The sequence below is a fragment of the Eurosta solidaginis genome, chromosome 3, assembly GCF_040869045.1.
Source record: "Eurosta solidaginis isolate ZX-2024a chromosome 3, ASM4086904v1, whole genome shotgun sequence".
In the NCBI taxonomy this organism is placed as follows: Eukaryota; Metazoa; Arthropoda; class Insecta; order Diptera; family Tephritidae; genus Eurosta; species Eurosta solidaginis.
The window spans coordinates 262,159,768-262,172,991 of NC_090321.1; the positions used below are offsets into that span (position 1 = coordinate 262,159,768).

Consider the following 13,224-nt stretch of genomic DNA (forward strand, 5'->3'; position numbering starts at 1 on the left):
TAAATCGTTTTCGAAAAGAGAACTAATGTCATTGACGTTGATTCCAGCATGATTCTGACGTTAATTCTCTTTTGGAATTAATATCGTTGACATTCGAAAGCGTTTTAATCTCACATTGACGCTATTTCCATTGACACTATTGCATGTCACCTGATAGTTATGATATTTATTTTAATTTATTTTATTTAGTTTTAACTTACTTTATTTTATTTTTTCTTATTTTTTTATTTTATTTTATTTTATACTTTGTTTTATTTAATTTAATTTAATTTAGTTTAATTTAATTTAATTTAATTTAACTTAATTTAATTTAATTAAATTTAATCTACTTAAATTAAATTAAATTAAAGTTAATTTTATTAAATTTGTTTTTTTTTGTATTTAATGTAATTTAATTTAATGTAATTTTATTTTATTTTGTTTTATTTTATTTCGTTTTATTTTATTTTATTTTATTAAATTTTATTTAAATTAATTTAATTTTATTTGATTTTATTTTGTTTTATTCTATTTAATTTTAATGTATTTCGTGTTATTTTATTTTATTTGTTTATTTCATTTTATTTCATCTTTTACTTTTTCAGTCGAATTATTTTAATATTATTATTTTTTTTTTTGTATTTTATCTTATTCCATTGATTTTATTTCTTAAATTCTTTTATTTTATTTTATCAACTAAGCGAACATTTTTTTTGACCTCATAACAGCATGCAAATCGAACTACATACTCTACTTTCTACTCTATGGGAAGGGAGTACTTTTTGGTTAGTAACTGTTGATCTTTTGACATTGATGATGATCGGTGAATTGCGGAGGGATGTGAAAGGTGTGAATGCGATAGCGGAAATATAGAGTGAGATCCGGTAACAGAAAAACTTTGGGGCTGACTTTAATTTTATTTAGGTGTGGAGTTGTATTATTGACATAGTGGGGTGATTCATGCATTTCGGGAGCTTGGTAAGGAAATTTTAGACTTTTGAAACCAAGCAGAGAAATTGATTTCTTAATACCTGCTATTAGTTTAGAAAATTCAACTAATTAAACATTTGTCGGTTCAAAGGTGAGCCTGAATAATATATATGTAGTTTTTAGGATTTTAAGGGGCACGATAATGGTAAGCTGGCAGAAGCTAATTAAATAGAAAGGAGGGGATACAAACGTGCATACAAGCGAATTAACGAGCAAGCGCATGGTCGACGGTCTGAGCGAGCAATTTGAGATATCAAAATACCTATATAAGGAATAGACATGAATTTTATAGTAGATTGTTATTATCAAAGCACACTCACGCACGAATAGAGTCGTTAAATCGCTGTCACTATATGGCATATGCCTTTCTATAAGGGGCGTATAACCGTCAATTTGTCCCCTACCAACCGAGTCCAAACTCGGACTATGGGGAACGCGAACACAAACTGACGGCACCGGTGCCGTACGTATGATTGATGTTGATGTAGTACTACACGTAATGATGGTGGTTGCTGGTTTTGTGGTTGATATTGTTGTTATTGTAGTAGTTGTGGTTGTTGTTAATGCATTCAAATTCATAATGGTGCTATTCGTGGTTATGGTTGTATTATTGTTGTTTATCGTTGTTGTGCTAACTAAATATAATGGTATGAATGCATTACACACAAACATATACATTTGCATATAAATAAATTATAAATAAACTTAGTTTATACATATCTGTGGGATATTAGTTTGCTAGGTTAGTAGTTTCTAGCTAAAGCAAAATTTAGTTAATTTGTTTTTGTTTATTTCCTGTTTTCGATTATTTTCTTTAATTGTGGGAAATGCCACATATTTTAGGGCGGTATTTGATACATTTTAGTATTTTTCATTTGTGAGAACTACTGCACCCGAAATTATGCAGCATTTTTAAGTTTGTTTAGTGAAGTATGAAATCAGCTAAAAATATACACTGAAAATAACACTTCGGTTTGTCGAAAACCAAAATTTAAAAGGTTGGTGAATTTTTTCACCAATAAATTGCAAAATCATCACCTAGCTTAAGAAAGAGTTTCTGTTTTTTTTTGCATTTTTGATCTATGAAAAGGTGGCTTATGACTCAAAAAAATTTTTTCCACCTTTTTTCCTAAATGTAGAGAAAGAAGAGCACAAATGAAAGACGATGAAGCCTTTGGTTCCTTCGATATCACTTTGGTGGCTGGTGAAGCATCCTCCAATTTTTTTGATAGCATTTTTTTCGATGGCAATGGAGCAAAAATATCGGTGAGAAACTGGTTTGTGCTTTGCTTTTTGGGCATGACTGTTCATAATGCAAAAGAAAAACTACTAAGAAACTGAAGAAATGCATTGTTTTCTTTAACAGCTGTTTCTCGCAATTTCTTTTTTGAGTCATAAGCCACTTTTTCATAGACCGGGTCACATATATGTTAATTTATTTTATCATATTTAAACTATTTTCTTCTACTTTATTAAAAGGAACCACTTGTGTGTGAGCCATATGAAATTAAGCACATGCACTGAAAGAAATTGTGCTAGAAAAATTAACAAACCGGTTCTATTGTTCCTGACTTAACAGAGATTCGGTGAAACTGATCGAATTATGGTTAATTCGACCGAGTTCTATGTCAAGCGAACAAATTAGTTTAGTCATTTCAAAAGAAGAGAAATTGTAGCTCTTAAGTTAACAAAATTTTGTAGAATTGACACATTCCTAATCAATCTAACTAATTTTTCTGTTAACACAACTAATCTTACAGGTCATTTCAACGGAGATCAACTGTCAATACATGAGCAAATTTCAAAGAGTGTTTAACGCTCACTGCGCTCTCTACTTTGTACTTATGATGATGGTGCCTTTGTTAAAAAAAAAAAACACCAAAATAAGAAAACCATCAAATCGAGAGAACACACAAAATGGAGAAAACAATAAAAAAATGAGCTGAGCTGCAACTGAAAGAATTGAGAATCAGTTTTGTTACTACTATTTTCATTTCTATATTCATATATATGTATATGTCGCAAGCAAAGATGACTTGATACGAAACTCTCTAATTTTTTGCGCTCTCACGAGGGATTTATCTCAAATTTGTGCTGGCAACAAACACAGATAAATCCCTTGCACCAGCTGAAGCGGGTGCCAGTACAAAAAATGTGCCAGCTAAAACAAAAACGGGCCAAAATTTTCGGTAAACTTTAGTTTGACCCGCAACTATAGAAATGCGTTCAAAAATTATGGGAAAAAAGATAAAAATACTTGCTTTAGTGTAAATATTATTAGTTCGAAGGCGGAGGGTAAATATTATTTCCCATTCAAAAGTTATCACTAAAAACAGGTTTTGTAAATATGAAGTCCCGATGCAACCAGTCCATTTTGATCAGAGAACCTGGAACGTCAGATATATAAGGTAAGCGTTATCCACTAAATAAAGTTAACTATTATATCATAGGTCCGATGTACTCAAATTTTAAAAAGATATTTGGTTTTCACTGCGAGTTAAATGCGTTACAATATTTGACTAATTTTAATCAAAATGTAAACTTTACTTAGATTCGTTTATATTTAACTCTAACTAGTCGTATTATTGTAAAATAAAAAATAAAATAAATGTAAGGCGCGATAACCTCCGAAGAGATCTAAGGCCGAGCTTCTCTTCCAATTTGCGTCGTGCTCCTCTTGATTTTTTCCCTACAAATTGGCCGGACGGGACCTACATGTTTTATGCCGACTCCGAACGGCATCTGCAAGGCAGATGAGTTTTCACTGAGAGCTTTTCATGGCAGAAATACAATCGGAGCGCTTGCCAGACACTGCCGAGGGGCGACCCCGCTTAGAAAAATTTTCTTCTAATTGAAAAATCTTATTTCTAAAATTTTGATGTTGCTTTGCCCGGGAGTTGAACCCAGGGCATACGGTGTGATAGGCGGAGCACGCTACCATCACACCAATAATAATATTTTTCGACTATCATTTTATTAAATGATTGAAACTATAAAATCGCCTAAAGGTATGTCAAAAATCCCCATATTCAGATCTATTCATTTTTGTTTGGATTTTTCTCCGAAACAAAGAGTCGCAAATTCATCCATCTATGTGGCAAGCATGCGTATTTATGTACTCACATATTTGCGTATTTATATGGTGGCCGCCGTGGTGTGATGGTAGCGTGCTCCTACCACACTGTATGCCCTGGGTTCACACCCCGGGAAAAGCAACATCAAAATTTTAGAAACAAGCTATTTCAATTAGAAGAAAAATTTTCTAAGCGGAGTCGCCCGTCGGCAGTGTTCGGCAAGCACTCCGAGTGTATTTCTGCTATGAAATGCTCTCAGCGAAAACTCATATGCCTTGCAGATGCCGTTCGGAGTCGGCATAAAACAAGTAGGTCGCGTCCCGCCAATTTGTAAAAAAGAAATTAAAAAGGAGCACGATGCAAATTGGAAGAGAATTTCAGCCTAAAATCTCTTCGGAGGTTATCGCGCCTTACAGTTATTTACATAGGTACTTTCATACAAAACTGTCGCAACAAATTTTTTTGTTCATTTGACTACTAAAACGGTCAATTACGAATCAACGATTTGGGCGCAATTGATTCATCATCTTGTTGCGATGGATAAAAATTGACAGAAATTTCGGTTGAATTGACCCGTATTTCGGTTGATTTTACCAGTATTTTTCTTTCAGTGTGCGCACAATTGTGATCTTTGATTCAATACACTCGCTAAAACGATGCACATGAGCAGCGCTGCTAAAATTTTATTTATATTGAAGTGCAAATCACAATACATGTACACAATTGTATATATGTACTCTAACATTTTTTTTGTGTTTAGAAAATAAAAATTTTATTTTTAAATGTACAAAAAGCTCCAAAGTTTTAGTATATCGATTGCTTAAAACAGTTCGCAAATCGCTACATCATCACAATACTCAAGAGCAATTAAACTTAATTCTCAAAATCCAGGGCCCGTGTTGTGTTATACGGTCACGGATGAAAAACTAATTCTACTCAAATGATAAATATGAATATGCTAAGCTTTTTATAAAAATGATGACATTATGAATCTAGTGAGTACTTTATTTCACGAATTAGCCTAAAACTAATCATCATTTCAGTGGTGTTGCGATTTCAAAAATTGAATACTATCACTGATCGTATAACACGAGACCCAGCACAATTTCCCTCGGCACCGGTTGATTATTATTTCAATTGTTATTGGCATTAATATGGCACTCAGATCCTATCCACCACAAGCTTCGGAATTGTGGTGAAAAAATGAGTCTAAAAAGGGCGGAGCCACGCCCTTTTTTGTTTTTTAAAATGGAATCGATGTTGCTGGCGATCCAGTTGTTAGTTTAAATACAATATTTGAACGAGTTCGCCTCATTTATATCTATCCTAGGTAGATGCAAAAAAGTTTCTACAACTGCTCGAGCCTGAACTCAGTGGTGGTTAAGACCAAGAAAAAATACTTTAGGGTGGACGTGTGAAAAATTTCATGATGTTCAGCTTCGAGAGCGAAACACAAGCAAGACATACCTACATAGGAAGCCAAATATATACAAAGTACTAAATTTTGCAACCCCGGGTCTCGAACATTTCAAGAGGCGCACATGCGGCTTACAATGACTTTTAATATCATTAACGTAATGTAAAAATAAAGGCGTATGAATGCTTCCAAGTCCTATCTCAAAATCTGAGTTCAAATCCTAAAATGGCTGAAGTAATTTAAATTTTCTTAGAGAATCAATTAAAAAAAAAAAAAATAATAATATTTTCGAATAATTTTTGGTTGCCAATTTGTTATTGTAAATTAGTTTTTTTAGCGAAGTGCTAGTTCATGATATGAAAGTGTATTTGCTTTGCACTTACATATGAAAACCAAAACCTTCCATATGAATTATATATATATGTGAGGGCCTGCGGGAGTACCTTCAAACAATTTTTTTATACATATTAGAAGTGTAAACTTGTATCGGCACCTATGATTCAGTGCAAAAGAAAAACAAAAGTGTCTTAAATGTATAGGGGTTGAGAAGCTCTGCACATGAGTATGTTCCGAATGCATCATAAGTAAATAAAACGTAGTCTGGCATATTCGAGGGAGATTCTGACTGAATACCTTAAATCTGAAAATACCATGAGATTATTAATACTAAAGAGATTCCAATGCTGAGGCGACGCTGTAGTCATGAAATAATACCAATTAGCAGCTCAAATGAAAATTTTGGAGTTTCCTTTCTTTTACCTAGGGTCACATATTCAGGGTAGTTAGACGGCTGGATATAAATTCTTATAATATACATACATACATTCTTAATTGGTTGGCAAATGTATTTTTTTCTGACGGATTTTTAAAAAAAATTTGTTTTTTATACTACTTAAATTTTATTTTTTACACAGCACTTGGGTATGTGCATAAATATTTATTATATGTACAAGGCACACACACGTGCATGTATTTTATACGTCAGCACACACATGAGCTGTGAGCTAAACCTTCTTTCTGATAGCGCACAGCTCATGTGCATGAGCGAAAAATACACAAACGTACTTAGAAAATATTCAATATTGTTTGATATACCACAAACTTTTATTTTTCGATACGTTCTAATGTTGCTTAAAATATACACAAAATACATCTTTATAGATATAAATAAATATTGTTGATGGCTGAAATAAATAAGTTAATGGACATTTGATGAATTTATGGAAAACTCAAAATTTTTTGTTGTTCGCAATACCAGCACTTAAAATGTAATGGCCGACATGCGGAATAAAATAAACAAGTAAGGAAGGCTAAGTTCGGGTGTAATCGAACATTACATACTCAGCTGAGAGCTTTCGAGACAAAATAAGGGAAAATCACCATTTAGCAAAATGAACCTAGGGTAACCATGGAATGTGTTTGTATGACATGTGTATCAAATGAAAGGTGTTAATGATTATTTAAAACGTAGTGGGCCTTAGTTCTATAGGTGGACGCCTTTTCCAGATATCGCAATAATGGTGGACCAGGGGTGACTCTGGAATGTGTTTGTACGATATGGGTATCAAATTAAAAGTATTAATGAGCGTTTTAAAAGGGAGTAGCCCTTAGTTGTATATCTATGTAAAGTCGTTTTCGAGATATCGACCAAAATGTGGACCAGGTGACCCAGAACATCTTCTGTCGGGTACCGCTAATTTATTTATATATGTCATACCACGAACAGTATTCCTGCCAAGATTCCAAGGGCTTTTGATTTCGCCCTGCGGAATTTTTAATTTTCTTCTACTTAATATGGTAGGTGTCACACCCATTTTACAAAGTTTTTTCTAAAGTTATATTTTGCGTCAATAAACCAATCCAGTTACAATGTTTCATCCCTTTTTTCATATTTGGTATAGAATTATGGAATTTTTTTCATTTTTCGTAATTTTCGATATCGAAAAAGTGGGCGTGGTCATACTCGGATTTCAGCCATTTTTTGCGCCAAGATAAAGTGAGTTCAGATAAGTACGTGAGCTAAGTTTAGTAAAGTTATATCGATTTTTGCTCAAGTTATCGTGTTAAGGGCCGAGCGGAAGGACAGACGGTCGACTGTGTATAAAAACTGGGTGTGGCTTCAATCGTTTTCGCCCATTTTTACGGAAAACAGTTATCGTCATAGAATCTATGCCCCTACCCAATTTCACAAGGATTGGTTAATTTTTGTTCGACTTATGGCATTAAAAGTATTCCAGACAAATTAAATGAAAAATGGCGAAGCCACACCCATTTTGAAATTTTCCTTTATTTTTTTATTTTGTTGCTCCATATCATTACTGGAGTTGAATGTTGACTCAATTTACTTATATACTGTAAATATATTAAATTTTTTGTTATAGTTCGACTTAAACAAATTTTTTTTGTTAAAGTGGGCGTTTTCGTCATCCAATTTTGCAAATTTTTATTCAGCGCACATATAGTAATAGGAGTAACGCTCTTGCCAAATTTCATCATGATATCTTCAAAGACTGCCAAATTACGGCTTGCAAAACTTTCAAATTACTTTCTTTCAAAAGTGGGCGGTGCCACGCCCATTGTCCAAAATTTTATTAATTTTCTATTCGACGTCATAAGGTCATCCCACCTACCAAGTTTCATCGATTTATCTGTCTTTGGTAATGAATTATCGCACTTTTTGGGTTTTTCGAAATTTTCGATATCGAAAAAGTGGGCGTGGTTATAGTCCGATTTCGTTAATTATAAACAGCGATCTGAGATGAGTGCCCACGTTCCAAATTTCATCAAGATACCTCAAAATTTACTCAAGTTGTGTTTACGGACGGACGGACGGACGGACATGGCTAAATAAATTTCTTTTTTCGCCCAGATCATTTTGATATATAGAAGTCTATATCTATCTTGATTAGTTTATGCCGTTACGGATTACCGATATGCGAACAAAGTTAATATACTCTGTGAGCTCTGCTCAGCTGAGTATAAAAAATAATAAAAATTGTAACAATAAAAACTCAGCGCACAAACATGGGAAGGCAGAAAAAAATTAATTTTTTAATGCTCTGCAAAAAGTTTGGGATGCGGATTTGAAAAGCACAAGTGAGTAATAAAAGGCAAACCAAATAAGTGTGTGTCATTGTATGTGTATTAAATGAAATGTAAATAAACAAACAACAAGTAAAATAAATAATAAAATTCGCAAACGAACGCACAAATCGATGTTTGAGGTAGTCAAGGACAGCATGAACAACAACATAAACACAAATATAAATAACAACAAAAATTAAGCAAACATTAAGATATGAAGTAAAAATGTTTAAACAAAATTAAAGTTAACGCGCACGCACATCCTAACATACAACAAAAGCAAAGCAGCAATTTTTTTTGTTTTTGTTGAAGCGACAGCAGCCAAATGACAAACCAACATACATAAAACTGGGGCCAAATCGTAACATCCGACATCGTATAACTCGTCACGTAAAAACATGATTTTCGGATTATGACATACGTGAACGTACTACTTCGGTCGTAATTTTGGATCGCAACATACGTGACGAGTGACTGAACGTACACTTTACGCTCCACTTTCCTTCGAACACAAACTGGCGATCGTATACACAAAAATTTCATTGAAAATGTAAGAAAATTGTTAAAATAGATGAATAAAAAAAAAAAATTCAAACTCTTATAATTAATAAAGGTCAAATTCAAACAAGCTTAACCCAAGCCAAAAGGAAATATTGGCGGAATTCATGCCGAGACACCCGCTTTGGTATCGGCTTGCTTCAAATTAAGCTTGTTCAGAAAGTAACATAAAGCTTCTTAAGTTAAGCGAAATATATTCAAGAAATTGCAATAATTTTTTATTACAAAGAAATAATACATAAATGATATGCTTACGCTTTGTTCATAAGTCCAAAGGGTTACTACACTCCGCCTTAACCGCCTTTGGACTATCTTTTCATCGCGTTCGCTATTACTGGAGCTCAAACAAAACAATAAAATTGGGTCCATCGCAATTATTTACTTTTTTTATAATTTTGACAACCAATTTGACAATTCAAAATCTATTGTGAGCTAAAAACACAATTGAATCTAATGTGGATTGTAAAATTTATTGTGAATTGAAAAGAAATTACGTTCCGTTTGCTATCGTATGTTATAATCCCATTTTGTTTATACGTCTGACGTATCACGTAATTTTCTTTCGTATGGTTGCCGATCCGTGATCGTATGTTACGATTCGAGCCCTGTATTTATTCAACAATCGCCGTAATTATTTTGTTGCTATGAAGTATGCAAGAGTGACTATATTGTAATGATATATTTGTTTGTTTAGTTAACATATTAGGGTGGTCCTTATTTCAAACTTTTTCTATTTTATATTGTCAATAAAAAACCCAAGCCTTGTATTGCTATCAGGTTGTGAGCTTTGATTCAAGTCATATATGTTAATTTACGAAATTACTTTCAAAAAGACAGCAAGATCTCTTAATTATGCAGTAGTTTTATAACACGATTTATGCGCCACCTAGCGGAGTTTCTTCTTCTATACAAAACATGTTCATCTAAAGTTTTATGTTGTAAGTTCGACATTGCAATTGAAAATATGTAGGAGCAGATTACAAGCGGGACATAGATTGGTTATGACGGCGTTGATTCTCGATAAGTAAGAGCATAACCTATTACAGTAGCCAAAAAGAAAGTGACAAATCATCCCAAAACATTTCTTTTGTTTATCGTCCAAAATGAGGTACAATGAAGCAAAACGCAAACAAAAGCGAAAACAAAGCACATAAAGATTTGTACTGAATTTTCCGGGCGAATAGAGACAGAAATTTCAAAAACGGCTTTCAACTCTAAGTCAGGAAAATTTTGGTGACATTAAATTTTTGAACTTTTTTTTAACAGATTTAGCCTTAACCGCTTGGGAACTTCTTGTTTTCGGGACAAATTTCTCAAAACTTTGCTATAATATCCTGGAAATATTATAGTGTTTGCCAAGAGAACGTAATTGTTTTACAACACAGGTCCTGGTTTACGATAGGGTTTTTCAAATTTGTGAATGAGCTAACTTCTGGTAACCCTATGGATTCGTTGAAGTCTGTGTATGGTCTTCACGGAGCAGTTAGTTTAGCCTAAACTAGCGCTATATTGTGCCACTGCTGCGTTTTTCTACAGTTCTCTGGTTCACATATCAGCTCATTAAAATTTAAATATGATTGAAAAGAAATAAAGAGAATTCGCTTTTAATAAATATGTTTGTCCATATTATAGTAATATAGGTCTGTATGTATGTAATAATTGTTGTTTTAAATGTATATTTAATACATACATACATTTATGCATAGGCATTTCTGTAAAATAAAAAACCAAATATTCAACTGCAAAATATTTTAGTTCCATTAACACTTACCACCTTCCTTTGTCGTCGTTTGCGCGTCCAAATTTTGATTCTGATTTTGATTGACAACAAATGCCGAATTCTCTTCTTTTGTGATGCTCATATAATAGCATGTGTCATCCTTCTTCATGATATGTCGTGGTCCAGGATTCAGCAATATTGTATCCTCATAGAATTCTGGCAACTCAGCTGGACGCACGCCCACCAATGCAACGCCATATCTGTAAACAAAGTTTTTGTTTTTTTTGTGAAATGGTACATGCACAATATACACGTGTAGTTGAAAAAAAAAACAAACAATTTATAGCGCTTGATAGAAATAGAAAATAAATGAAAAATATATGAACTCCAATGCTTTTGCTGAAATTTTGTTTATTCACACACTTTGTATTTGTTGGATAAATGTTTGTAGAAAGTGGCAGAAAATTCAATCACTGCCAAATTAAATTTAGTTCAATTCCATGTCCATCAATCAGTTGAAAGTGCGATGACTACACGCGGCAGTTTGAGAAAGCAAAAAAAAAAAAAAAATTGAACATGGCGCCAAAAGTTTGGTAAAGAAAGCTAAGGTCTGGCAGCAACTAGAATTAAATACCCTGTTGCGAGTTTGAAGACGATCATTACTTTTGAAGTTAAACTTTATATGTAATCTTGGAATTAATCGTTCATCTAACAACAACAACGAGAAAAACAGCTCAAAGGCCACACTTTCAGTGGACAGTCACTTAAATGTCCATACACAAGTTAAGTAATAGGAAGGAGACCAATGCACAGTGTTCGGTTCCATAGGCCAAAAATAAAAAAATCAAAGTTTGTCACCAAATGTGTCGTTGGTATCTCTTATTAGCCTTTCAGCCTTTCAAAAAGGTATATTTGTTTTTGTTATATTCCAACTGTACTCTTTAAGAATAGCTTCAAAAGTGAGGTTATGGTATTAGTTGGTTTTTCCAGTGTGAGCAAGTTAAAAATAAACTGCAAGTTTAAGTTATATAAAAATACATAAAATGTCATTGTATTGAAATAAGTGATAATGAATATTGAAGTCAAAGGTATTTACTTCATTTTGAAATAATTTTAGAGTCATTAGCTTGTTGTGTTTTTTTGTTATTTAAAATTCTAGCAGTGCCTTTATTAGTGTTTATTTGCACAAATATTTCGATTTCAGCTAAAGTTTTAGTTGGGTTCCTCACCGATCCTCACGTTGGGACTTATACCTTATTATTAGTCATAGTTTTAAGATTCTAAGTTCCTAATATCAGCTGCAACTTTCTGCCACTAACTATGTTTTGCGACAGTTTTCTGATAGCGTCAAGCTGATAAATTATTGTCATGTGTTATATGTGCTCTTCTGTAACATACGACATTATTTTATCCAGTCGACGATATGCAAATGTAAAATTTTGTGTGTGTTTGTTGTTTTGTTATTGTTATGTATGCAAGATCTTTTAATAACTTTAATTTCTTTATTTAATCCTATTAAGCACTGTATTTGCGATAGACACATGTTACCAATTTTGCCCCCACTTCTGCTTACTTTTTGTATGCAAGCGGTGAAAGTGGGTGGTTGTGGGTCGGTATGAAGGTATCACCCGCACCAATTTTATTGAAAAAATAATTCTCACATATTTGTAAGGCTGTGACTAAAGATTCACGTTGATATCTCTACCGGAAGGATTTTTGGCCACCAACTCCATATAACACCGACCACCGTGCAATGGTTTGAGAAAGGAATTATATAAGAAATATAATTATTGCAGGCAATGCAGCCAATGAGAGAGGTTGAGAGATTAATGGCAAAACCAAAGTGCATTGTTTACATATTGGGTCAATTAAAATCCAAAGTGTAGATGTGAGTACGGAAATTGGACAGGTGAAGAGAGCCACAGAGATACTCTGGAATCTATAAGATATCGGAATTGCTTTAAATGTCTTTCTTATGGAGAGGCTTTCATAGTTCATTCAAAATGATCAGAACTGAGTGAGTACAAATAATCTGCTCCTTCTTTATAAGACGAAGGTCAGTCATGCTATACACATCATTACACACACGAACTTATGGACTTGCTGAGCCGGCTGGTCTCCTATATTACAGGCTTACACGATCGGTTAGTTCACTTAACGAGCTTTTAGCTGTTTCTTTAAAGTCGAACTGAGCTTTAAGGGTGCGCACTAAAAAGATTGCAGACTGACTATGCATACATTTCATATGCCTCTTCCGTTAATTTGAGGTGATGACTCTGCGTTCTACGAGGTCGTAGTTTAAAATTATGTTGCCGGCCATTTCCGATGACGCGTGGCTTCGTTTAAAAAACTTTTTGAAAAACAATATCTATTTAAAAACAAAAAAAAAAATAATTCATTTT

At 33.4% G+C, this 13,224-nt stretch overlaps 1 protein-coding gene across 1 annotated transcript in view; it reads right to left on the reverse strand.

The window, feature by feature from the left end:
* The window catches only part of SLO2 (slowpoke 2), a 743,624-nt gene that overhangs the window by 75,419 nt on the left and 654,981 nt on the right, over nucleotides 1-13,224 (reverse strand). Inside the window, exons 16-17 of the mRNA XM_067776215.1 lie at nucleotides 10,874-11,082; nucleotides 1,290-1,604 (exon numbers count right to left, since the gene is read on the reverse strand). Coding sequence (XP_067632316.1) covers nucleotides 1,290-1,604; nucleotides 10,874-11,082 — 524 coding nt within the window. The remainder of the gene's footprint in view (nucleotides 1-1,289; nucleotides 1,605-10,873; nucleotides 11,083-13,224) is intronic.